The 24,994-nt window shown below is 40.5% G+C and overlaps 1 protein-coding gene across 1 annotated transcript; it reads left to right on the top strand.

Annotated features, from left to right (window-relative positions):
- Positions 1–1,093: 1,093 nt before the first annotated feature.
- On the top strand, positions 1,094–24,900 carry LOC149146695 (phospholipase A1-Igamma1, chloroplastic-like). Its single transcript, XM_089452838.1, has 5 exons — positions 1,094–1,246; positions 5,970–6,042; positions 6,138–6,219; positions 24,137–24,189; positions 24,344–24,900. Exons 1-5 carry the CDS (start codon positions 1,094–1,096, stop codon positions 24,898–24,900), a joined length of 918 nt encoding a protein of 305 aa, XP_089308964.1.
- Positions 24,901–24,994: the final 94 nt, after the last annotated feature.

Genomic DNA, 24,994 nt, shown 5'->3' with positions numbered 1-24,994 from the left:
GTTGCTAAGGGGCACTTGGAGGTCGAGCGATCCCTTGATGTACGCAGAGGCCGAGAGAAGCTCATGAGATCCAGAGCCAGAGCCAGAGCCAGAGTAGAGAGTGAGAACATTAGAGCCGCAGAGCCTGAGTGCTTGAGAGAGGCATAACCACTAGTGTATGGAAGCAGAGCCTCAGAGCCATAGAGCTCAAAGCAAATGTCTAAGAGTCGTGATGACGTAGTGAAGCTGCAGAATAGTGAAGGGTTGAAATGATCAAGTTGTTGCTAGTGTCCAAAGTGGGTTGAAGACAGAAGAAAGCATTCCAAAGACAATTAAGAGAATTCTGAGGGAGTTGGTGCAAGCTAGAGCAAGATGGCTCAGAGCACTAATTGAAGGAGTCAAGTCTAGAGAAGCATAGATCTGTCTATAGAGTGAGGATAGCTAGCAGGATAAGATGGCATTCTAAACCCATAGAGTCATGTTTGTAAATCTATGGAGTTGAGCGTTGAGCTTGTAAAAGATTTCAGCCATAATCCCAGAGAGCTTAGTTGAGTTGACTAGAGCTCACAGAGACGTAGCCCAAGAGTTTTGGGTGAAATCCTAATTATGTTGTTGTCTTATGTGTTTTCTTACTTGCTACTCTATTTACTATTATATGTATTTTATATCAGTTTAAGAAAATGAATTTAAGGCACATGATTAGTTAAAAAAAAACACAAGCATACACCTATTTCAAGCATTATTAATTCCGCAATTGGTTAATCACTAGATCTTGGGAATATTTAAGCTTTCAAAGTGGGAGAGGTTCTTGTAAGCTTGATAAGAAGCCTTTTGTGCCCCATTTTCAGATCATAAATGGAGTGGGTGGCAGAAATTTAAGATGTGATTTATGGGAAAGATTTGGAAAAATATGCCGCCAAGAAAGCTTAATGAACCAGACTTGGGGGGAACGATCGAATTCAAATTCAAAAATCACTATAAAACACAAAGGGCTTCCCAACAAACAACACTTGGTCATTTGCGAATTAAGCGATTCAGCAGAGCCCTGAGTATTGAGAGTCGAGCGTTGATTGAGCTCCTGAATTCGTTAGTGACAGATTCCCACACAGCTACAATGACAGTAACTAAGGATGGCCTGGGAATAGAAGAGGTAACCGTTGGCGAGGCCGTGCAGGCCCTAACTGTGGAGGATGTTCCAGAAGGTGTCGAGATTCTGGAAGAGATCCTGAAATCACCACATACGCCAAGACGCAAGAAGGATAAACAAGTAATGGCTCCCGTACGCGTGTCCCCGCGGAGCCCGCTACATAGCAAATTGTCGATGGAAGAGAAGGGGAACATTGTCACGATAGAAAGAAATGAGGAAGATTTGTAGGCCCTTATCATCGCGAAGGAAGAAGATGAAGGCATGGAGGTGGATACTCAGCCTAGGCACTCTGCGACAAAACTACCCGCCTATGTCCCTCCACGGAAAGGGAAGGCCAAAGTCCCCAAGGACTTGGACGAGACCAAGAGTTCGCTCCAACCCCGCTCCTCCCAGATGGCATTACATTTGAAGGCATGCACCTGGGCCGCGTGCTGACCATGAAATTTGAATATTGGGACCTCACTGACTGTGAGAAATTCCCCCACCTGGAGATTGGAAACCTCATGAAGCAGCACACTGCGGGGGTGGTAACAACATTAGAGCTGTGGAAATGGTTGCACGGTGTCGAAAAGGCTGGGTTTCTGAACCTACTTTGGGTGTCACATTTCCACCACCCCCCAGAAACCATTTTCATCATCAGGAAACTTCTCTGCCTGGTACATGATGGGTATTTATGGCTGGTAGAGCCCATCCCGATCATGGAAGACCTGATTCATCATGTTTCCTGGCTTCCGTACAAAGGAAAGGACCCCACGACCATATCAGAAGGAAAGGGAAGTGATTTGGCCGTCGTGGAGGCCATGAAGACAAAGTACAAGCTGGAAAAGAAGAAGAGGGGTTACGCCATCTCTAGCATCAAGGACAAAGTGGTACACATGGAAACCCAAATTTTGGCAAGAAAGCTATGTGGAAGTGCCACACAGACAAGGTACCTGCGTTGGTGGTCGCACTGGTCGAGCAGTGCGCGGAGGCAGTCTAGTTTAACTGGTTTGAATTCCTCTGCACATAATTCTTAGAGAATTGTCACGAAGCCCAAGAGAAGGGTAAAACCTTCCAGTATGCATGGCTATTGATGTCCATAGTGCTCGTAGCAGGGGAATTTCCGGAGGATAGTCAATTCCCCAAAATTGACAGATATTTACCAGAGGCTGCGAAGTACGCTTCATTCTGGGCCACGAAGGATGCGACAAGGATACGCGACACAAATATCTTCTGGTTGCTCATGGAGATGACCATCTAAATGTGGATCAACCGTAAGCCACTATTGTCACCTACGGTTTACAACAGTCTGCAGAGTTTCGCAGAATTCAAGCCAGACATGCACAACATCTTTATTAGGGTGCGCAAGGATCCGATGAAGTAGTGGATGAAGCAACCTTTTCTAGCCACTAACGACACCATTTTTACTGTTTTGGAGGCATGGCCTTTAGAATAGCGCACCCCCGACATTGTAGAACTCGAGCGGTCAGCATCACAGAAGAAGAAAGATGATGCCAAGTTGCGCATCACATAGTTGGCTGAGAAAAGGCGAAAGGAAACAGCAGCAGTCGAGGTGCGGGCAGCACGGGAAGCGGCATAGAAAGATGTTGAGCAAAACAAGGCCACAGAAGTAGTAGCAATAGCGTAGGAAGCAACCGTAAAGGTGGGAGAGGGCCAAGCAACGGCCTCGCAGGGGCAGGAGGCAGAGGAGGCAGAAATAGAAGAAGGAGGCGTGGACCCATGGATCGTGTCCACCAAGCTAAAGAGACAACACCCAGCGGAGAGAGTAGGGCCGTGGAAGAAGGTCAAGGCCTCGAAGTTGTCCATTGACCCGATCACCCTAACCGAGGGTGATCTACATGACATTGGTGAGACAGTGTGCGATGTCACCAATGAAGCTCTTCAGGATTTCATGCAGGAGCACTAGACTGTGTTGGGGGCCCTCAGAGCACAGTTGTAGGACTTACAGGAGCACCCCCCTTAGGTTACTACCCTTTCAACCAACCTTGTCGTCGGATCCATGACAACAGAGCAGATGTTGCACACGCAGATGACGAACACAATCGTGTTGTCAGAGGGGGCTCCAATGGCATCGAATGAGGAAGACAAGCCATCAGTTAGCACGATGAAAGGTCTCAGGGTTAATGTCACTGCCCTTCCAAGTGAGACATTATATCTATTACAGGATGGGATAACAGTAGAGCTGCGCGTTAGGGAGAGTCGCGCGCTCCAAGTCCTAAGTGAGTAGAAGATAAACATGAAACAACTCAGCTTGCAGTGTGATGAATTGGTGTCACAAAATCAACAGTTGGTGCAGGTGATAGGTGATGCTTGCCGCAACGTCCCGGAGCTGGCCGTCCCAGCAGATCTACCAGTAGAGGTGTGGATTCATAGTTTAGTAGCCAGAGCCCACAAGGCCAAGGAAGAATCGACAAAGGTTGAGTTGGAGCTGAATCTTCAGATTGCCGAGCTATGATTATAGGCGCAGCCATCCACTCCCCAAGAAGTCAGAGAACATCGCGCTAGTGCTATCACAGCGAGATTGGAGGAAATCGGAGGTGCAGTGCGAGACTGCACCAACATGTTGGAAGAATCAGTTGAGGTCCTCACAACTTTACAGGAGGACCCCAACATCCAGTGCTTAGAGACAGAGGCGCAAGAACTCCAACAACAATATGACAGTGTCCAATGAACTGCACACACAGTGGTCTTCACTCGGTAGCTTGTGAGGATGTAGTAGGCTAAAGCACTGAAGGATCAGGTGGTTGCGACGTGACATAAGGAGGCAGTTCTCAAAGCACGCATCCAGCCTTGGATCGACGAGGCCTTCACCATTATGGCAGACATCGAAGGCAAGCTCGCAAACATACAGGGGATGCACACATTGATTCAGAGAAGCACCCCAGACATAGAGGTCTCGGAACAACGTATACATTAGATCCAACAAGTAGCAGCTCAGTGTGTTGCTGACCTCTGCGCAGTTCGAGAAAAGTTGGAGGGACTCCGTGCCAAGATCATTGCCCCTACAAAGTGACTCGAGGGCGAGTCACGATGTTTGTGTTGGGTGCCTGTTGGGCATGAAATCCTCCTAAGGCATGTTTTGGGGCTCAAAGCCCAAGTTTTGACCGAATTTTGTTGTAAAGTTCTATGAATTGCGGAAGCGGGGTGCGAAGAGTATGATAGAGTCACAGGGTTCTGCGCCCTAGTTTTGTAATGTAATGTCGGCCTACCCATGGTCTGCGGATCATGATTTGGCATAAATAGAGCGAGGCTCTAAGTGTAAAATATAGGGAAGTAATAAAGATTAGAAGAGCAAGAGTCTAAGTGACTAAGTGAAGTGTGTCTTTGGGTAGTAGAGTAGGAGAAGGCTCTGCAACTAGGTGAGCAGGGCGGAGTCGAGTCTGTAACCAAAGAAGGGATTAATAAAGAGAAGTTTGATATCAATCTGTGTATTTGTTCTTGGGTTAATGCATGTTTGATATAAATTGCAAATACACTGTATATTTACTGCGCGCACCTATATGAATGATTTATGTTGTTAAGTTTAACTTAAAGCACACAAATAAGCTAAAATACTCAACTAAAATTGGAATACTAGTAAGGACTTGGGTAATAACAGCATTCGGCCCCGAGTAGGGCTGCACAAAGGCAGCATCTCAGGTTGCAAGGTACGGGAAAGTGCGTGTAGCGACATGCACATAGGGTTGAACTGCGGACCACTTGAACTCATCATACATCTCCAGGATGCGGAAACTTGGTCCTAGCACCCTCTCATACTACTTCGGATGAGACCTCAATCCGTGCTCCGCGGACTGTTGCCGAAAGGGCCAGTAGTACCTAGATTTGTTTGGCTAAATCAACTCTGAACCTGGGTCAGGCCCCAATAAGCGAACAAAATATCAAATTGGTAGTCTCCGTTTTGGGATCTAGGGGAAAATCTCTGTATATTTGTTTTATGTTCTTACCATTATATATTTTTTATTTTAAGAATTTGTTTGCAGATAATTTTTGTACATGCTTAAAACCTATACCAATCTCCCCCAACTATGGCTCCTCTAGGCTCAAGTACTGGTTCACCTATACTATCATATTTGCATTGCTCATCAGGCATTGTTGTTTGGATAAGTTCATGGGTCACTTAGGGTTGCGGCTGTGGTTTCTTTACCTGGTTCGAGGGAGGTTAACCAATGTGCTTGAGGTTGTTCGTTCTGGTTCGTGGGGGGCTTACCAATACGGTTGTTGTTGTTTCGATTGTGCGGCATTTTGTTTGTGAAGGAGCCCGTGGGAGATTCGATTTATTGATAGAGGAGGAATGACCAGTTATAGAGTTTTGTGAACCCGACGTTTTGGACTACTAAGTGAGTCCATCATCAGGGGATGCGTCAATAGATATTCTGAAGATATTAATGATGTATCCATGAGCTATATTTTACGTTATATATATGTTATGAAAGAAGTGATCTAAGAAATTAGGTCGGCCATTATCCATTTAGTTTGTTAATATCCAGATTTATTTATTTATTTATTATTATTATTATTTTATATATATATTTTTAATTAATTAATTAGTTTATTAATTATTAATATGTTTAGTTAAATAATTAATTTGTTTAATTAATTAATTAAATTGTTTAATTAATTAGTTAATTAGTTTAATTAATTTATTAATTTATTTAATTAATTACCTATAATTTATTTTTTTCTTTTTTTCTTTTTTCTTTTAAGGAGGTTGTGAGTTAATGTTTCATTGTTGTTTTGATTTTTATATTTTATTAATTTTTTAATGAGAGAGGAGTTATTAAAATTATTAAAAGGGATATCAGTTAATTATTGATTGTTTAAGATTTCAAGTAAGGGTTTCCAGGTGTTGCTTAGTTTTGATCCATTATCTCGGTTCAAGTTTGATGGCGGACATGCAGGGTTTGAGGTCCATTCTGGTAAGTGGAAAGCTTCGTGGAGTTTTGTTGGGATTTTGTTGTAATTTCTCTTGGATTTGTGCCAAAATGGTAATTTTTATGTGTTTGTGTTGCAGGTAATCTTTCTGGCTATCGCAGAAGCTGCATGACAAGGTTTGGGCAATGTTTAGCCATGGTGGTGGCTTTTGTGACTCTATGGTAGGATTTTAAATCCTACTAGCCAAACTCTGCATTTTTCAACAGTTTGAACTTGTTGTTGGGGATTTTAGTTCTTGTTGCACTATTCGACATGGTTTATGGAAGGTAGGGTTCGAAAAAGCTTATGGTAGGGTTTTGTGAATATTGTGTATCTTGCCATTTAAGCTTATGTATGGGTTTATGTATGACTAGATTTTGCAAGTTGATCTTCATTTGGCCTCTTGCCCCTGACGACCTCCCGTAATATGTTCTCATTTTTAGACGTGAGAATTTTCTTAACTACAGTGACCTCAGTGCACATACACTTTATTTATCTGATGATTACAGAGATCTTATTTGTCCGATTACAAATATCTCATTAACCCTATGTTAACTACATATTTACTTAAAATCAAGTAAATACACATCAAGTGCATGCACAATTTTGAAGGCCATGTGCCCCTTCCTCACCCATTAATCACCTAAAATCAAGTAAATACACAAAGTACATGAACAATTTGGAAGGCCATGTGCCCCCCTCCTCACCAATTGACCTTTTCTCTTCGTGGAGAATACTGCTAAATAAACGAATAGAAAAATGATTTTGTCGGTTTTTTAGAAAACTATTTTATACACCACGAAGATTTTGACATTGTTGGAGCATACAGCTAAACCAAAGACAAAAAATAGCAGATCACATCATAAAAGAGACACAGGGTTTAACGTGGTTCACCCAACCATTCTGGGCTACGCCTGTTGTGGGGAAAAATGCCTATGCAGGACGATCCTATCCACCTAAGGTGTGACAGTGCCTTAGCAACAAACAGAGACAACTATTCTAGTATTCTTCCTTTATGAATTAAGAATGAAGAGAGATGGATGGACTAACCGGTGTCTTCCGTTTGTCCCTCGATCCGGTTCCTCTTCTCTTTGGGAGTTCCCAGCTACTTGCCTTCTCGCTCGCCCAACTTCAAGAGGTTTCTGCAAGATCACAAGAAGAGAACACTACATAGAGACATAGATTCATATTCATAACTAGTTCAGGATTAGAAATAAACTAAATACACTAATGCAATCATACATCAAAGACACATCAGCATATAGGAGAAACCAAGATAGCTTTATTGATGAATAACAAGGTTCAGGAAGAGATACAACCCAGAGGGCTCCAATCCAGCATCTCCTTCCCAGCAAATGAAATTCCTATCTTCACCTTCCCTCAAAGCATTAAGCACCCAATAATTCCAGTCTCAAACCAACAGCAATTCTTTGCAATAACAAAATTCCAGCCTCTAGATCTCATGGAGGAGAGATCCATATATAGATGTTTGGAGAGAGGATGAGTCAGCTTGAGATCTGACTAGTGTCCTCTCCCTCTGTCAGTTCTTGAATCCACTGGGAGGTTCTTGCTTCCACTTGGAGATTGGGAACCTCTTACTCATCACTAGTCGAATTCACTGAGGCAAGTGTCATTGAGGAAGATTCTGGAAGCTTCCTGGGTCTTGACACCTCTTGGAATGAACTTGCCATTTGTCAATTCCCGCTCAGCGCACCCTGGTAGTGCTTCTACCTGCGTTGCAGTGCAGGTAGCCAGTGTTGACTTTGCATTTCAGCGCAGACAGCTAGTGGAGCCACTGAATTGATCCTGAATTGACTTGTTTTTGAGCAGTTTCTGGTGGAGAACTTCTGTGAATTGCTGTGGTTTGTTAGCCTTGTTCGTTTAGGGGTAGGAACAACATGTTTAGGGACTTTGGATCCCTTAGATTATGGACATTTCATGCTCAATGCTGTAAGGCACAAAAATGTCTATAACAGTTGCCCCCTAAAGTATGAGGCCGTTTATCGGGTGAAATGCTTTATCAGGAGGATCCGAAGTTCATCCAATGCTGGGAGGAGACCTGTAATAAGATACAATACAATACATTATTTTTCATACTGCTTTCATGATCTAGCTGAGGTGGGCATTCCCATTATCAGCTTTATAAATTCATTTTTCTGTACATAGAACAGACAATCGTCTGATGGTAGACTGATAATTTTGATGAAATTATCATCCTTTGGGTAGGATGATTATCTGCTGCAATGATGTACATGTCAATGTCTTTATCTTTTCTGAATATATATCGCAGCCCGGATGGATGAAACTAGATCCGGGGTCTTCAAACTCGTTCGATCTTCACTCTAAGTACAAGTCGATCCATGTGAGAAATGTTCTGAAGTCGAACATGGAAAGACATCGCTTGATTACCGGTCAATGAGGTAAACCGTTAACAAGCGCGAGAGGAATCACCGATAATGATAATGACCCTCAAGGTACTGCAGTACAATTCACGTGGTGTGAATAAAGGACTTGGCGTCGAACACCACGCAAAATCTTTCGGTCGAAGGTCATTGATGTATACCTGTCGCCGGAAGTGAGAAACTTGCCATTGAGGCATGCAAGCTTCAAAGTACTGAAGGGGTTGTTCCTAGATCAACTTCTTGGATAATGAGCTAATGTCGACAAGAAGCGATCCGTCAAAGGAGGGCCTTAATGAATCCCACATCAATGACATGGAACGGAGCTAATGATTTTGATGGAGGTGAAAACGATCTGTGACATATGATTCAGGGTGGCAGCCATGAAAGGATGAAGGATAATGTACGGTAGTGGATGGGACACGGTTGACTTCTCTGAACGACTTCTCTTGAACATATGGCGACACTTATGCGATGGATCGGTAGCATTACCCCAAATATGGATGGTATGGCGAGACCATGGTGATGTGACCGGTGAATGAAACAACCCAACCCGATTGTGGTACGGAGGAAAAGTGTCATGTTCAAGAGCGACTTGCTACCATCAAAGTTTTCTTGAGTTTCTCCCAATTTTTCCCCAGTCATTGCTGACCAGTACCTCTTTATTTTTGTCAAGCTTGAGGAGGATAACATATGCTTGTTCTATAACTTGCCCTTCGGGCAAGCCCATCGCTATGTTTTAACGAGCCTAGCGATAATGAAACTCGTTCTCGTCTAAAGACAAGTTTGTCGCTATTTCATGCATTTAACGAGTCTAACGACAAAGATAACTCGGTCCTTTTCATTTTTAGAGAGTCTGAAAAGGTACGTAAAGTCAACTCCGAAAGTCTTTTTTCGTCATCTAATCCCTTAAGTCTGAAAAAGTATAAAACAATACAGAAGGGATGAGTTTTCAGCGCTCGATCTTTTTTTGCAATAATCCCTCAGGTCCAAAAAGATTAAAATCTAGAGGAGGGGTAGCACTTCCGGTCACTTTAACGAGCTGGAAGGCCAAAACTCGGAAATCTTTTCATATTTTACGAGTCAGATGAAAAGAGCTTAAAGAAGACTCGTCTTTTGAGGAACGAGTGATAAAACGGGTTAGCAGCTGATTCCTGGTGCGGGTTGGAATTTTCCAATCACGGCAGTGTCATAAGGATGGCTAGTGAAATCACTCTTCGCAGCTGTTCCTCAAAATGGGTAAACAATCATATGGAGGTGAACGATCAGCCAATGGAAAAGTGGAGGTGACGGCGCAAACACGACCAAGGCTTTAATGGCTGATAATGTTACATTCACGGTGGTTATTTACCGGAAGATAGTTCATTTTTTAACGAGCTTAAACGCGGAAAAACACTGCTCAATCTTATGTTTATTTTTTAACGAGCATGAACTATGTGCTAAAACTGCTCGGATCTTGTGTTTATTTTTTAACGAGCATGAACTGTGTGCTAAAACTACTCGAATCTTGCATTTATTTTTTAACGAGCATGAACTGTGTGCTAAAACTGCTCGATGATAAGTTTGCATGCCCCCAGCATAATAACGCAAATCGAGGTGCATGCCCCCCAAGCTTCATTGCATTCAACTCGGTGGTTGGAATGAAGGTTTACCTTTGAGACTCGGAAAGGGGATTTGTTTCATTTTTTAATGAGGTTGACACAGTAAAAGAACTATCCTCATGACTCCTTGTTTCATTTTTTAACGAGGTTGACACGAGATAAGAACCGTCCTCGGAGCCCATTGTATTTACAGTATTTCTATTAGGGCGATGATCCATGCTGACAAAATGTTTAGGAATCCTCCGAATCCATTAGATATAGAAGATTTCATATTGTAGTTTTCCACTGTGGCTACTTCCGCCAGATTACTCGCAGGCGGTAGGGAAAAAGTACCCATTAAGGCAGGGTCTTTTAGGAGACCTACTCCAATGTTTTGAAGCGAATGATTGCTTCCATGGATCGTTGGAGTGCTTCCCGTAACTTGTGAGCTGTCGGGGAGGAAAGTTTGTTGGTCGATGACTGTAATTCCTCCTTGAAAGGGAAATGCAATCTTCCTGAAGTAGGTCGACACAACTGCGGCCATGGCATATATCCAGGGCCTTCCCAGTAGGATGTTGTAATCGAGGTTTCCATCGATTACTTCAACATCAACTTCTACTGTTTTGCCCCCCAGTTCAACTTGCAAGTTACTTAAAATCCCGTATGGAGTGTATGATCGTCCATCAAATGCTTTTAACGTCGTTGACGATTTCGACAAGGGTGGTGAGCCTAAATTTTTCCAGCAACTCATCGACATAAGACATGTAGATGCCCCCTCATCAATAAATGTTCGATGAACATTTTTGTTGAGGGCTTTCACTTGAATAAGGAAAGCTAGTTGAGCTGGTAACTGAGGGTCATATTCTTTATGATCAAAGGCCACAAGATTGGAATCCATTGGGCCAATCCCACCTATTGTTGATAATAAAACTTGCTCTTGGGAGGGGCAATTTTGCGGTACCTCAAGTGTCGACATAGCGGACGACGATTGGGCCAGGTCCTCTACTATATTATAATTCTGTGCTACTTTGGCACGAGGATTAAATGTCGATTTGTGTACTACTCCCTTTGGCGACTTTATCATTGGTTCAGGAATGATGGGTGGCACAACTTTGGTTAAAGTTGTCGTCGAACTACTAGGTTGTTCATTAGCCTTGTTATTCGACAGCCGTGGATTCCCGTAATCTTTATTCCTTGTCAAAGCATCATTTTGCTGCCTTGAGACAGACAACATAAGCACTTGGGATCGGGAAGCATTTTGATTAGCAACCAGTTTGGTTCCCGGGCTTGGAAACGGATCAATCAATACCGCTGGGGTTTTTGAACTCTTAAAGAGTTTCTTAACTTCAGCTATATGTGGACAATCTCTCGTCCAATGATCCTCATCGTATATATGACACCTCGCAGGGGGTTTCCTTTTCCTCCCTTTCTTTTTCTTCTTGCCCCCTGGTTGCTTTAGTTGTTTGCCCTTGTCGGTCGACATGACATTTACTTCCGGGGCAAGAAGTTCCTCATTTGCATTTTGACTAGAAATCTTACAGGCCTTTTTAGATGTAGCCTTTGTCGATTTCGTATCTGTTTTGCCAATCACGCCATCACCGGCGTGAGAGTCATTGTTTGATTTAGGAGGAGGAGGAATTGAGAATTCCGGTCTAGGGGCGTCAGGTATTTTGTCGTAGAGCGTGCCAGACTGAGTATAGACCAAGTCCAGATATTGAGCACGAGCGATGACTTGCTCTTCTGTTACGACTCCCCCTTTTGCCACATCTTCCGTGATTGTAGGAAGTATGGATTTGATAAACCATTCAGCTAATAGCTGATTGGGAACGTACGTTTTCACCATCCTACGACGACGTCGCCACTCATATATATGATCAGATATGTGAGTGGTCGTTGTCTTTTTGAAGTTGGTTAGGAGTTCCGTTCCCGTTTCATACCTTATCGGTAATTGAAAATGGGTTAAGAAAGTCGTGGCTAAGGTACTGAAGTTGTCGAACGAAGCTCTAGGCAACTCAATATACCATTTTGCCGCTGGACCCGTTAACGTCCTCTGAAAAAGGCGAAGACTTATCGAATCATCGTTTAGGGTGTTTGATGAACACCATAGATGAAATGTCATCACGTGATTCGATGGATCTTCACCTGGATTTCCATTAAATTTAGGAATATCTGACGGAAGTTTATGCGGAATCGCTGGCCACCAAGGGGCATAAGCAATTGGATCATTCGTCAGCCAGTTTAGATCTGGTAATTCTAGAGTTGCTACAAAGGGCAACTGTTGATTCAGGTTAGGCGAAGCATACCCAGGATACGATGGAATTGCCTGAGCAGTGGGTCTTTGTATACTGGCATAATGCTGGCAACTTTGACAAGGTTGATGGGCATAACCACTATAATATGGTTGCCCATTACTTACAAAGACTTGTTGCTCAGGTCCTTGATATGATTGCTGGAATGGCGGTTGTTCTGATTGAACCAGCCCTGGTTGTTGGACCATTTGCTGTTGTCCAATACTGGATGATTGACCAAGATGAGGAGTCATAGTACTTGTTTGAGCCTGAGTCGCTCCAGATAAGGAGGCACTAACCTGAGGTTGTGATTGAGTCGTTGAGACAAGAGGCTGTTGTATTGCAACCTGAGGCTGTTGGGGTTGACATACAACAGGTAGCGCTTGTACTTGCGACACATTCACCATAGCAGGTATAGTGGGAATATTTGACACAGGGTGGACTGGTTGCATTGAATATACAACCCTTGGTTGCTGAGGCAGTATTGGTACCCAACCGCTGGATGTAATTCCAGTTTGACCTGAACTTTGTTGTAAACTCCCATATGGTTGTTCTCCGGGAGGGAACAATGAAAAGGCATACTGCCCTCCATATGGCGGAAATCTAGTACTTAAAGGGTAGATTGGCCTTTGAAGACACATTGGATCAATTTTTTGAGTTTCAACGTAAGAAATACCAGATGATAATCCGGATGAAGAAATAGGAACTAACCATGTTGTCGAAGCAGTCCCTGATGGGACTCCGGCTTGTTGTTGATAACTTGCCGGGACAGATGGTATACCATTGAACATCGTTGGAGTAGCAGCAGGAGGTTCTGCTACTGCTGTGTCGGATGACACAGTCCTAGATGTCGACGGTTGTTCAGACATATTTAGTCTATCCAAAAGATTTTCTAGCGATTCTACAAGAACTTGCGATGAAAAAAGACTAACTTCAAAGACCAACGAGGGAATGGTGATGATTATTCCGTTTAAAATAAATTTTAACGACGCTTAGACACAACTTGCTTTTTCAATTTTAAAGAGTCGAGAAAAAGCTAAAGATGACTCTAGTCTCCTTCGATGTTTTAACGAGCCCGAAGTGACAAATGCTCGGATGGACTTTTTCCGTTATAGAGTCTGAAAAAGTTCAAAAGGAACTGCTCTGGAGTTCTACGTAGAGGGTGTGCCAAACTTTTCGCAAAACCGCAGAATACTTTTTAAGGTACGGGCGGTCGATCTTCCTGAATGCTGTGTTCAGTGCATTGCGATCAGTAGGGCGGCCGACACGGCTTCCTAAGGATAAAGGTTTTATGCCTATAGGGGTCTCCCAATATATATGCGACGGTACGTGGGAGCACAATCCGTACTGGCGCTATTGTCTCTTAGGAGGAATCACCCACCATCAACGAGATCGACAGTCACCAGGCTTTACGACGCCGGAACACGTCTCTAGCCTAGACCTCTATGTTGTGCGTTATGTTACAAAGCGTTGTTAAGTTCATTCAATTTATTTTAGGTTGATCTTTTTAGAATTTTTCCTTTTGAGGTTCACCACGAGATGTATGATACAATTCCTAAATGCAGTCTAAAGATGATAAGCAAGCTTTATATCTTTTCAACTATGAAAATCCTAGCTACAAAGGGAAAAGAAAGACACCATCTTTTCTCAAAGAGCAATCAGCACACTCTAATGCACTTTTCCTAAATCAAGCATGCAAACTATCAAGATGCAAATGCACAATGTAGGTGTTTGTTTTCCGCTCTCTTAATATTGATGCCTAAAAAGAAAGCTTTTTTCACAACTTTGAATTTGCTTTTAAATGACAAATACAAACAAGTTTACTTTTTCGAAATCAGAAAGGGTAGAAGAGATTACAACACTTAACGATTTTCGAAATGAACACTTGTTTCGACACTTAAAAGAGACAAACTCAAACCAAAAGCAAAAGTAAATGTATAATCAACTATAAACAGCCAATGAACTCTCTCCTAAGATCACAATCGACAGATCTGAATCAAGGGCTACAGGATGACTATTTCACTCTTGCAAAGGAAAACTGTAAATGACGCCACAAACACATAAAAACACTCACAATCTTTTTGTACAAAAGGAGGTGGAATTCAAGCAGAGAAAAGGAGTTATCAGACAGGTACCTATGTTGGTTACAGGCTACAAAAATCAGAGATCAAAACAGGGCAAAACAGAGCAGAGAACCGCAGCTGCACAAGGCCTAACTGGATCAGCGCACCCTCAACACAGGGGTTTTGACATTTAGCGCAGGTAGCCTTCACGGGACCTGCGTTGAAATGCAGAACCTATTCACATGGTCTGCGCTGAAGGAGAAACGAGAGTTTCTCACTGGGTTCTGGGTCACAGTTTGCTATTTAATCTACAGTTTCAGGCCAAATCAAAGAAACAAGCAAGGTACAATCAAAGGGATGCTTTGAGGAAGGGCTAAGATCTATCACAAAGGATCATCAAATCATTTGTGAATCCATTGTTCAGATCATAGACAAATCCAGTGATTGGATCAAAGCAGTAGTTGTCTACTTTTCATCTGAGAATAGCAGATGCAGTTCGATTGTTGTTGTTGAGTCTATGAAACAAACAATGATGGAAACACAAATAAAATGACTAAACAGATCTCCCTAGCGGAGTCGCCAATTTGTTGTGGGGAAAAATACCTATGCAGGACGATCCTATCCACCTAAGGTGTGACAGTGCCTTAGCAACAAACAGAGACAGGTATTCTAGTATTCTTCCTTTATGAATTAAGAATGAAGAGAGATGGATGGACTAACCGGTATCTTCTGTTTGTTCCTCGATCTCGTTCCTCTTCTCTTTGGGAGTTCCCAGCTACTTGCCTTCTCGCTCGCCCAGCTTCAAGAGGTTTCTGCAATATCACAAGAAGAGAACACTACACAAAGACATAGATTCATATTCATAACTAGTTCAGGATTAGAAATAAACTAAATACACTAATGCAATCATACATCAAAGACACATCAGCATATAGGAGAAACCAAGATAGCTTTATTGATGAATAACAAGGTTCAAGAAGAGATACAACCCAGAGGGCTCCAATCCAGCATCTCCTTCCCAGCGAATGAAATTCCTATCTTCACCTTCCCTCAAAGCATTAAGCACCCAATAATTCCAGTCTCAAACCAACAACAATTCTTTGCAATAAAAAAATTCCAGCCTCTAGATCTCATGGAGGAGAGATCCATATATAGATGTTTGGAGAGAGGATGAGTCAGCTTGAGATCTGACTAGTGTCCTCTCCCTCTGTCAGTTCTTGATTCCACTTGGAGGTTCTTGCTTCCACTTGGAGATTGGGAACCTCTTACTCATCACTAGTCGAATTCACTGAGGCAAGTGTCATTGAGGAAGATTCTGGAAGCTTCCTAGGTCTTGACACCTCTTGGAATGAACTTGCCATTTGTCAATTCCCGCTCAGCGCACCCTGATAGTGCTTCTACCTGCGTTGCAGTGCAGGTAGCCAGTGTTGACTTTGCATTTCAGCGCAGACAGCTAGTGGAGCCACTGAATTGATCCTGAATTGACTTGTTTTTTAGCAGTTTCTGGTGGAGAACTTCTGTGAATTGTTGTGGTTTGTTAGCCTTGTTCCTCTAGGGGTAGGAACAACATGTTTAGGGACTTTGGATACCTTAGATTATGGACATTTCATGCTCAATGTTGTAAGGCACAAAAATGTCTATAACAACGTCCACCAAACATAGGCATCGACAATCTTTATTAATCAAACAGGAGATTACATAATTAATGAAATCCTCACAAACTCTCACCCCAAACTATCCGTATGGATACCTATTTTATAGCAAGGAGAATCTAACTACCTCTCACATCAAATTTAGGATGCATTAATTCTCTCCCAACAACCTGGAGCTAATTTAGCAACAAATTTCTCTTGTTGTCACACACTGGGATTTTTGCCTATTTTATTTAAAACAGAAAATCTCAACAATCTCCACCTTGACAACAATTAGCTTGATGCCCTGTTTGTTTATTATTTTATCTTTTCTGCAAGCCAAGAGAAGCCAAACACCAACGTAGCTTCTCTAACAAAACTGGTTTCGTGAACATGTCTGCACAGTTTTCCTTTGTATGCACCTTTTCAAGAGAGACTCCCCTTTCAGCGATAACCTGTCTTACAAAATGGTACTTAATTGGAATATGCTTTGATTTACTATGATAGGCCGGATTCTTAGCCAAATGTATTGCACTTTGACTATCACAAAGCAACCTGATGTTGTCCTGTAACCTACCAAACTCACCAAGCAAACCTTTCAACCACACCGCCTCTTTGCAAGCATGTGAAGTAGCAATGTATTCTACTTCAGTAGTGGATAAAGCAACAATGTTTTGTAGCTTTGACATCCAGCTAATAGCTCCACCTGCAAGAGTAAAGACATACCCTGAAGCTGACCTTCTCTTATCCAAATCACCTGCAAAATTAGAATCAACATATCCGCAAACAGATTCACTACTCTTATTGTAAGTAATACAATAACTACTTGTGCCTCTCAAATACCGAAGCACCCATTTCACTGCTGACTAGTGTTCTTTACCCGGATTTGCCATATACCTGCTGACAACCCCAACTGCATGTGAAATATCTGGTCGCATACACACCATCGCATACATCAAACATCCTACTACATTAGCATATGGAATTCGAGACATAAATTCCTTTTCTTCATCTGAATTAGGACATAAACTCGAAGAAAGCTTGAAATGGGAAGCTAAAGGGATTGACATAGGCTTCACATTGTTCATACCAAACCTCAAAAGTATTTTCTGAACATACTTCTGTTTTGATAGCCACAGCTTAACATTGCCCCTGTCTCTGAAAATCTCCATGCCCCAAATCTGTCTTGCTGCTCCTAGATCTTTCATATCAAACGTCCTTGCCATCTGAGTCTTCAACCTGTTGATTTCTTCAATGCTTTTGCTTGCTAAAAGCATATCGTCAACATACAACACTAAGATAATGAACATGCCATTACTTAACTGCATAAAGTAAACACAATGATCATATTCACTTCTTACAAATTTCTGACTCAACACGAAAGAATCAAACTTCTTATACCACTGCCGAGGTGACTGCTTCAGGCCATATAATGACTTCTTGAGCCTTCAGACAAATTTCTTATTGCGATGCTGAACAAACCATTCCGGTTGTTCCATATAAATTTCCTCATCTAAATCACCATGTAAAAACGCAGTCTTAACATCTAGTTGCTGTAATTCTAAATCAAGCAAAGCAACTAATGCTAACACAATTCTAATTGAAACAATTTTAACAACTAGTGAAAATATCTCATGAAAGTCTATGCCAGCTTTCTGAGAAAATCCTTTTGCAACCAGCCTTGCTTTGTATCTGTCCTCTGAATCATTCACACCCCGTTTCACCTTGAAAACCCATTTACATCCCACAGTTTTCCTGCCTTTCGGAAGTTCAACCAGATCCCATGTGCCATTCTTACTTAAGGCCATCATTTCTTCCTTCATGGTTGCTTTCCATTTGTCACTTTTTGAACCTTCTACAACTTCCTGATAACACAAAGGTTCATCATCGTTAGCGGTCAAAGCAACTTAAGTAACATAATCATCATACCTTCTCGGAGGACGTTTGATCCTTGTAGACCTCCTTAAGGATGTTTGTGGTGCTTCCACAATTGGTTGTCTATCATCTGTAGGAACTTCTTCAGGATCGCCATCTGAGACCTGTTCATGACTAGAATCTGAACTATGGTCATCATGACTATCATTAGAAGTGTTGTCAAACTGAATGTGCTGGAAATCAGATACATCATCCTGTTTCAATTTATTATCTACATCTAACTGTACAAGAGAGGATTCATCAAACTTTACATCTCTGTTGATGATGATTTTGCGGGTAGTAGGATCCCACAATCTAAATCCCTTTGTTCCATCACCATACCCAACAAAGACATACCTTTTCGATTTCGGATCTAATTTAGTTCACTGATGTTTAGGCACTAGAGCATATGCATCACAACCAACACTCTGAGTTTAGAATAATCACAAGGGTGTCCTTTCCATACCTCTTGCGGAATCTTGCAGCCTATCGTTGTTGATGGAGATCGGTTTATCACAAGTTGTTGCCACCACTTCCGTCCACAACTCCTTTTGCAACCCGGCGTTACTCAGCATACTCCTTGCTCTCTCTAGAAGAGTCCTGTTCATGCGTTCAGCAACTCCATTCTGTTGAGGAGTATAAACCGTGGTCTTATGTCTCTCGATCCCTGCATCCTTGCAATAGCTGTCAAACTCCTTGGAAGTAAACTCACCACCATTGTCAGTTCTTAAACATTTTATTGTTCTACCAGTGCTGTTTTCTACCAATGCTCTAAACTGCTTGAAAACTGAAAACACGTCAGACTTCCTTTTCAACATGTAGACCCATACTTTCCTAGAAAAGTCATCAATAAATGACACAAAATACGACGAGCCACCATACGAGGTTGTAGGTGCTGGACCCCAAACATCTGAATGGATATAATCAAGTATTCCTTTACTAGTATGTTTGCCTGTCTTAAACTTTTGTTTACTTTGTTAGCCAAACAGACAATGTTTACAGAAATCTAACTTTCCAGATCTTAGATTAGGAAGTAACTTGCGATCAGCCAAAATCTTTAACCCTCTTTCGCTCATATGGCCCAACCTCTGATGCCATAGGCGAATGGAACTACTGTCATGTTCAGACACGGTAGACATATGAACTGACCCTGTTCTTCCTTCTAACTGAAACATATTTCCTACTTTCTTAGCTTTCATTACTAGTAAAATACCTTTGTAAAGTTTCATTACTCCACCTTGAATGACAGTTTTATATCCATTTGTATCAAGTGCCCCCAGTGAAATTAGATTTTTTCTTAAATCTGGTACATGTCTTACATCAGTTAACATTTTGGTTGTCCCATCAAACATTTGCATCTGTATACTCCCTATTCCCACAATAGTAGATGTGACATCATTACCCATGTACACGACTCCATCATTCACTGATCTATATGTCTTAAACTAGTCTCTATGAATACACATGTGGTTTGATGCACCGGAATCTAGCAACCAATGTTGATCATGATTTGACAAATTAACTGACAAGACTTCGTCACTCGTACCTGAACCAGATGCTGAACCTGTATCAATCGTGTTCGCTTCCTTCTTTTCTGTCGATGAAGCTTCTTTAGAAGTTTGTTGTCGCTTCCAGCAATCCTTCTTCAAATGCCCTGATTTGCCGCAGAACCAGCACTTGACTTTACTCTTCTTCCCCTTGGACTTTGAACGCGAATCGCTGCGCTTACCAGAGCATCTTTCTCTAGAACGACCTCTACCCATCATTGCCTCTGATGTAGAGGTGTCAGCATTCAACCGCTTCCTGGTCTCCTCGGACAACAAAGCTCTGACGACATCATCAAATTCAATGGTTTCGGATGAACGAAGACTTATAGACGTGACAAAATGATCCCACGACTCAGGCAACAAGCACAATAAAGTTATGGCTTTATCCTCGGCTTCAATTTTTACTTCTATGCTTTCTAATTGCACCATTAAAGTATTAAAAACATTCAAATGGTCAATAATGGAAGTACCTTCCTTCATTCGCAGACTGTATAGCTGCCGCTTCAGGAGAATCCGATTTGTCAAGGATTTCGTCATATACAGCTTCTCCAACTTCGTCCACAAACCAGCTGCAGTCTTCTCTGACACGATGTTAAATAAAACATCATCAGCCAAACACAACCGAATTCCGCTCAAGGCTCTTCCATCCAATTCATTCCACTCATCATCTGTCACGGGGTAAGGCAGTTTGGATCTGCCCAACAACGCCTTTGCCACGCCCTGTTGTACCAGGAGATCATGCATCTTTACCTTCCAGATCTCGAAATTATTTTTGCCGTTAAATTTCTCGATTTCAAATCGGGCACTCTGAGTTTTCGCCATCTCGTCTAAAACAAAGAATCTCCAATTTCAATTTTAAAAAAAAATTGAATCTCAATAAATGCCTATGCCTCAGTTTACCTTCGCCTTTAAAAAAAAAACAACCCCCTTTGCTTTGCTGTTTAAATCTCAGATTTCAATTTAAAAAACAAATGGCGCTTGTTGATGACCACAAGAACCGCGCCTTTTAAAAAACGCTGTAAGTGTTGACAAAATGGCGCGAGTATACCTTGAAAATAGGCGCTGAGTAGCAAATTAGCGCATTGGCGCACTTAATTGGATAGGATCCGCGCCATTTCAAATGGTTGGCGTGACTGTTATTAACAAATCCCACGCCAATTCGCAGCACACGCTGTTCTGCACTCGCGGGGTTATATATGACATACATATAAATCGCAGCTTATATATTTATCCACAACGCGGTGTTTAAATATATGTATCCCACGCAACAATGCTTAAGATATCCACGCAGGCTCCACGTGGTGTTTAATTCACGCTATTGCAGCGAGTTACTCCACTGTTTAATGCTTCCACACCAGGCTAAAAAATAAATTTTCAATATACTTCAAGCAAAATTCGAAGTTCCATTTATTAGATCACTACCCACTGAAATGAACGCATGGCATAAATTTATTCCTTGGAACCTGGAATCATTCGGCCCTCTGATCAATCAATGGCCCGCCGAGCCAGCTCTATCCTCTATGTCACAACATCGTTTCATGCATCCTTCTCATACATGGCATCCATGTATAAAGCCCATGCCATAGATATCACATCATTTCGGATCAGATGTTTGACACTTGTGTGATAACGTGAGTCTGATTCAATACTTAACGATCAAATGATTAATGTTAATACCATTTGTTGGAGCCAAGATGCACAACAGGTAAAATCATATACACAACAAATTTATATATATATATATATCACGTGGTTTTTTATATACATTCAGCCAGCGCAATTTAAGAAAAAACAATAAAATGTAATCCCAGGCACGTTTTGGTTAATGCTCAAAGCACCAACAGCAGTGCGCTCCTGCGCTGTCACATAACATGAAAACCTCTACACAGCAATGTACAGGCACCGCCAGCACCCTCACGCATTCACCCGCAGGTATACAGCTTCTCATGGCATCAATCACCCTGATATGCACCTCCAACATGCTCTGATACCAATTGTTGGAGCATACAGCTAAACCAAAGACAAACAACAGCAGATCACATCATAAAAGAGACACAGGGTTTAACGTGGTTCACCCAACCATTCTGGGCTACGTCCACCAAACATAGGCATCGACAATCTTTATTAATCAAACAGGAGATTACATAATTAATCAAATCCTCACAAACTCTCACCCCAAACTATCCGTATGGATACCTATTTTATAGCAAGGAGAATCTAACTGCCTCTCACATCAAAGATGCATTACTTCTCTCCCAACAACCTGGAGCTAATCTAGCAACAAATTTCTATTGTTGTCACACACTAAGATTTTTGTCTATTTTATTTAAAACAGAAAATCTCAACAGACATAAATAATACATTCATACATTCCACGTGGGTACCTGAGCGTAGAGGATCACGAGAATGGTGTACCGTACATTCCTTTTGGAAGAGAAATATTCTCTTATAAGAATATAAGAATTTAATTATTATAATTAATCCATACGTGAATCAAATTTATTCATATTTTATTGATAATGGTTTCTAGATATGTAATGTTTACTCTAGTATAGGGTTTTTTTTTTCACCGGTGCAATATTGTTTTTTGAAAAATGTAAGCCGAGTATAGATTTTATTTTTAACAATGTATGCTTTAAAAACCAAAAGATATTTAGCATTACACAAAGAAAACCAGATTCAAACTAAAACATTAGAATGTCATTTTATATTTGTAATACGGCCGATACTGCCTTTAGCCCTATTTTAATGAAATGTTTATTTCAAGTACGAAAGATTAATTTTAATAAGTATTAAAAGAACTTTTGCATTATGTTTATGAAATTTTTATTTGAATAATTAAATTTAATTGATCAATTAATTGAATTGGAATGGAATTTTCGAATAGAACATGGAGAATATATGAAAGACAACATAGTATGTGTAGGTACCAGAAAAATCAAATCTTATGCATGTGGTGTTGGGTGATTATTAATTTGTAAAGGTTAAATTAATTTATAATGTATTAATTTATGAAAGCATAGTTTGGTTTACTTTTTATTAGAATTAAATTATTTCATGAATTTTAAGGGTTAAAAGAGATTTTAGTGGTAAAGTGTAAAAACTCAAAAAGTAAAATAATTATTTTATGAAATTTCTCCATATTATACTATTATTTGTAAAAAAAAAATTAGAAAATTATTATTTTGGAGATGGAGAATTCGATCCCAAACATAATCTTAACAAGTAATCAAGTCGAAAATGGTTGTACCTTAGTTGATGAAAACATTAAAAAGAAGTCAGCCTTACTCCTATATTTTGGCGAGGAGCTTTAAAGTACAAAATTGTATCATCCTCAATGTGAATCTTTGATTTCTGATAACATTATTTGTTTTTTAATATATAATAATAGAATCACACACCCATCACATGTTTTATTTATATACAGGATGATTAACCCCTTCCTAGGCTCTTTAATTGAAATGATTACATTATTGTTTATATAATATGTTCACCTCTCCCTTGTTATTATATTAATATCTTATTTGTTTAATTATTATTTATTAAAGTTGGATGGAACAACTTAGTAATAAATTAGTGAATTGATATTTTTTATCATGTCTTCTCTTTTCTATATGGTTTTCAAGAAAATTCAGTGGTTTTTTCTTAAGTGAGTTTGGTTTTCTTATATTGATTTAGTTCATTAACATCAAATAGTTTGCTTAATTTAAATGACTTATCTAATATTAAAAAAGTCATTTACTATAATACATTTCCTAAATTAGATTATTAAATTTGTTCTAAATTAAATGATATATGTTATATATTAATTTCAAAAAATTCAATATGTTTTTTAGACATTTTTCCTTTTATGTTCTTATTTATAATCCAAAAAATTTAATATAAAAACTTCAATTTTTTAAAATAAATTCCATTTATAAAAGAATCTGTTTTTAAAAATATTTTTAAAATACAAAAATTCTATACTAAAGCAATATTTAATTTAATTTATTTTTATTTGATTTTAAATCTCCTCTAATTCTTTATTTAAACTCTTTTTTTATTTTTATTTTTAATTTAATTTTAATTTATTTTAGTTATAATTATTTTTCTTCTTTCTAATTTTTTATTCTATAATGTTTAAATTTTGTGTAATTTCTAATTTTTTATTCTATAATGTTTAAATTTTGTGTAATTCTCCTCTAGATTAAGATGCTGGACCATAAACATGAATCAAGGAATCTTAATTTAAATTTTATTTAGAAAATAATAAATATATTTCAGCCAAATTATAGGAGAATCTATTTTCCATGAAATTAAGCATGTTAAAGCTCTTTGAAATCGAAGATTTTCATTCCTTATCTAAAAATTTAGATAATATTATAATTAAATATAAAAAAAAAAAAGCTAAAAAATTTAAAAGACGATATTTATAAAATTTTCACAATATTTATAAATAATGTAATGTAATAGAGATATTTGGTTTTAAAAAGTTTTTATAATTTTAATTTAATTATTATTATTAAAAATATTAATTGAAATATAATTATTTAAATTTTATAGAATATTTACCCCGTAAGGTGTTTCTCTCTGAAATGAACTCTCCAAATTGTTGTCGTGTCAAAATATGTGCCATTCGATTTGGTTGTTAGACGATCGGGTAATCATTAACCGTTGATTTGAATTGAGCAATGCCAGGTGCGACGCTCCATACGAACCGTCAACCGTCTTTCAACAAGATGTTCCACAAGGTGGGGCTGGACAACACGGGTTACAACATCACCAAGTATCTCTACGCCATGTTGGAGATTCACCTCCCTAAATGGTTCGGCCGCCGATCTTCCATGGACGACAATACATGGAGCAGGGACTCCAACTAGATTGGATACGTTGTGGTGAGCACAGATGAGAAGGTGAGCCGCTTGGGCAGGGGAGACATCGTGGTGGTGTGGAGGGGGACTGTGACGCAGCTCGAGTGGATGGAGGATTTTCAAGATATTCTCCATCCCTTGGGAGAGGTAGGCAGCCTGCACGAGAATTCATCAATGAAGGTGGAGCGAGGGTTTCTGAGCATATATACCTCAAAGGACCACAACACGGGATACAACAAGCTTAGCGCGTCTGAGCAGGCAATGAAGGAGCTCGGTCGCCTGGTGGATGTGTATACGCAGAAAGGAGAAGACGTGAGTATCACCATGACCGGCCATAGCCTTGGCGGTGCCCTCACTCTACTCAACGCTTACGAGGTCGCAGCGAAGGGCCTCAATTCGCTGAAAACCGATCCCGACAGGAACGTCCCTGTGACTGTGTTCTCTTTCGGAGCTCCGAGAGTGGGAAACTGGGCTTTCAAAGACAGATTGGAGGCTATGGGGGTTAAGGTTCTGCACATGGCGAGTGAACAGGACATGGTTCCCAAGATGCCCGGGATCATCTTCAACGAAGGGATGGAAAAATACGAGTGACTGATGAAGCCGTTGCTTGTCCGTTTCCCCTGGACATACGCTCACGTTGGAGTGGAAATCAAGTTGGATCATGGACGTTCGCCTTCTCTGAAAC

The sequence above is a fragment of the Pinus tabuliformis genome, chromosome X (assembly GCF_031772625.1).
Source record: "Pinus tabuliformis cultivar Carrire ecotype Pingquan chromosome X, CPIR1, whole genome shotgun sequence".
Lineage (NCBI taxonomy): Eukaryota > Viridiplantae > Streptophyta > Pinopsida > Pinales > Pinaceae > Pinus > Pinus tabuliformis.
Note: the sequence above shows the minus strand (reverse complement) of the source record. Positions and strands in the feature narration are given on the sequence as shown.

What these genes read in the sequence shown, in the direction of transcription:
- LOC149146695 (XM_089452838.1), top strand. Translation starts at nt 1,094, where the DNA reads ATGACAGTAACTAAGGATGGCCTGGGAATAGAAGAGGTAACCGTTGGC. An exon ending in AGGGTTTGAGGTCCATTCTG is followed by an intron (nt 6,043 to 6,137) that starts GTAAGTGGAAAG and finishes TTTGTGTTGCAG; the next exon opens with GTAATCTTTCTGGCTATCGC. An exon ending in TCAACAAGATGTTCCACAAG is followed by an intron (nt 24,190 to 24,343) that starts GTGGGGCTGGAC and finishes TGGTGAGCACAG; the next exon opens with ATGAGAAGGTGAGCCGCTTG.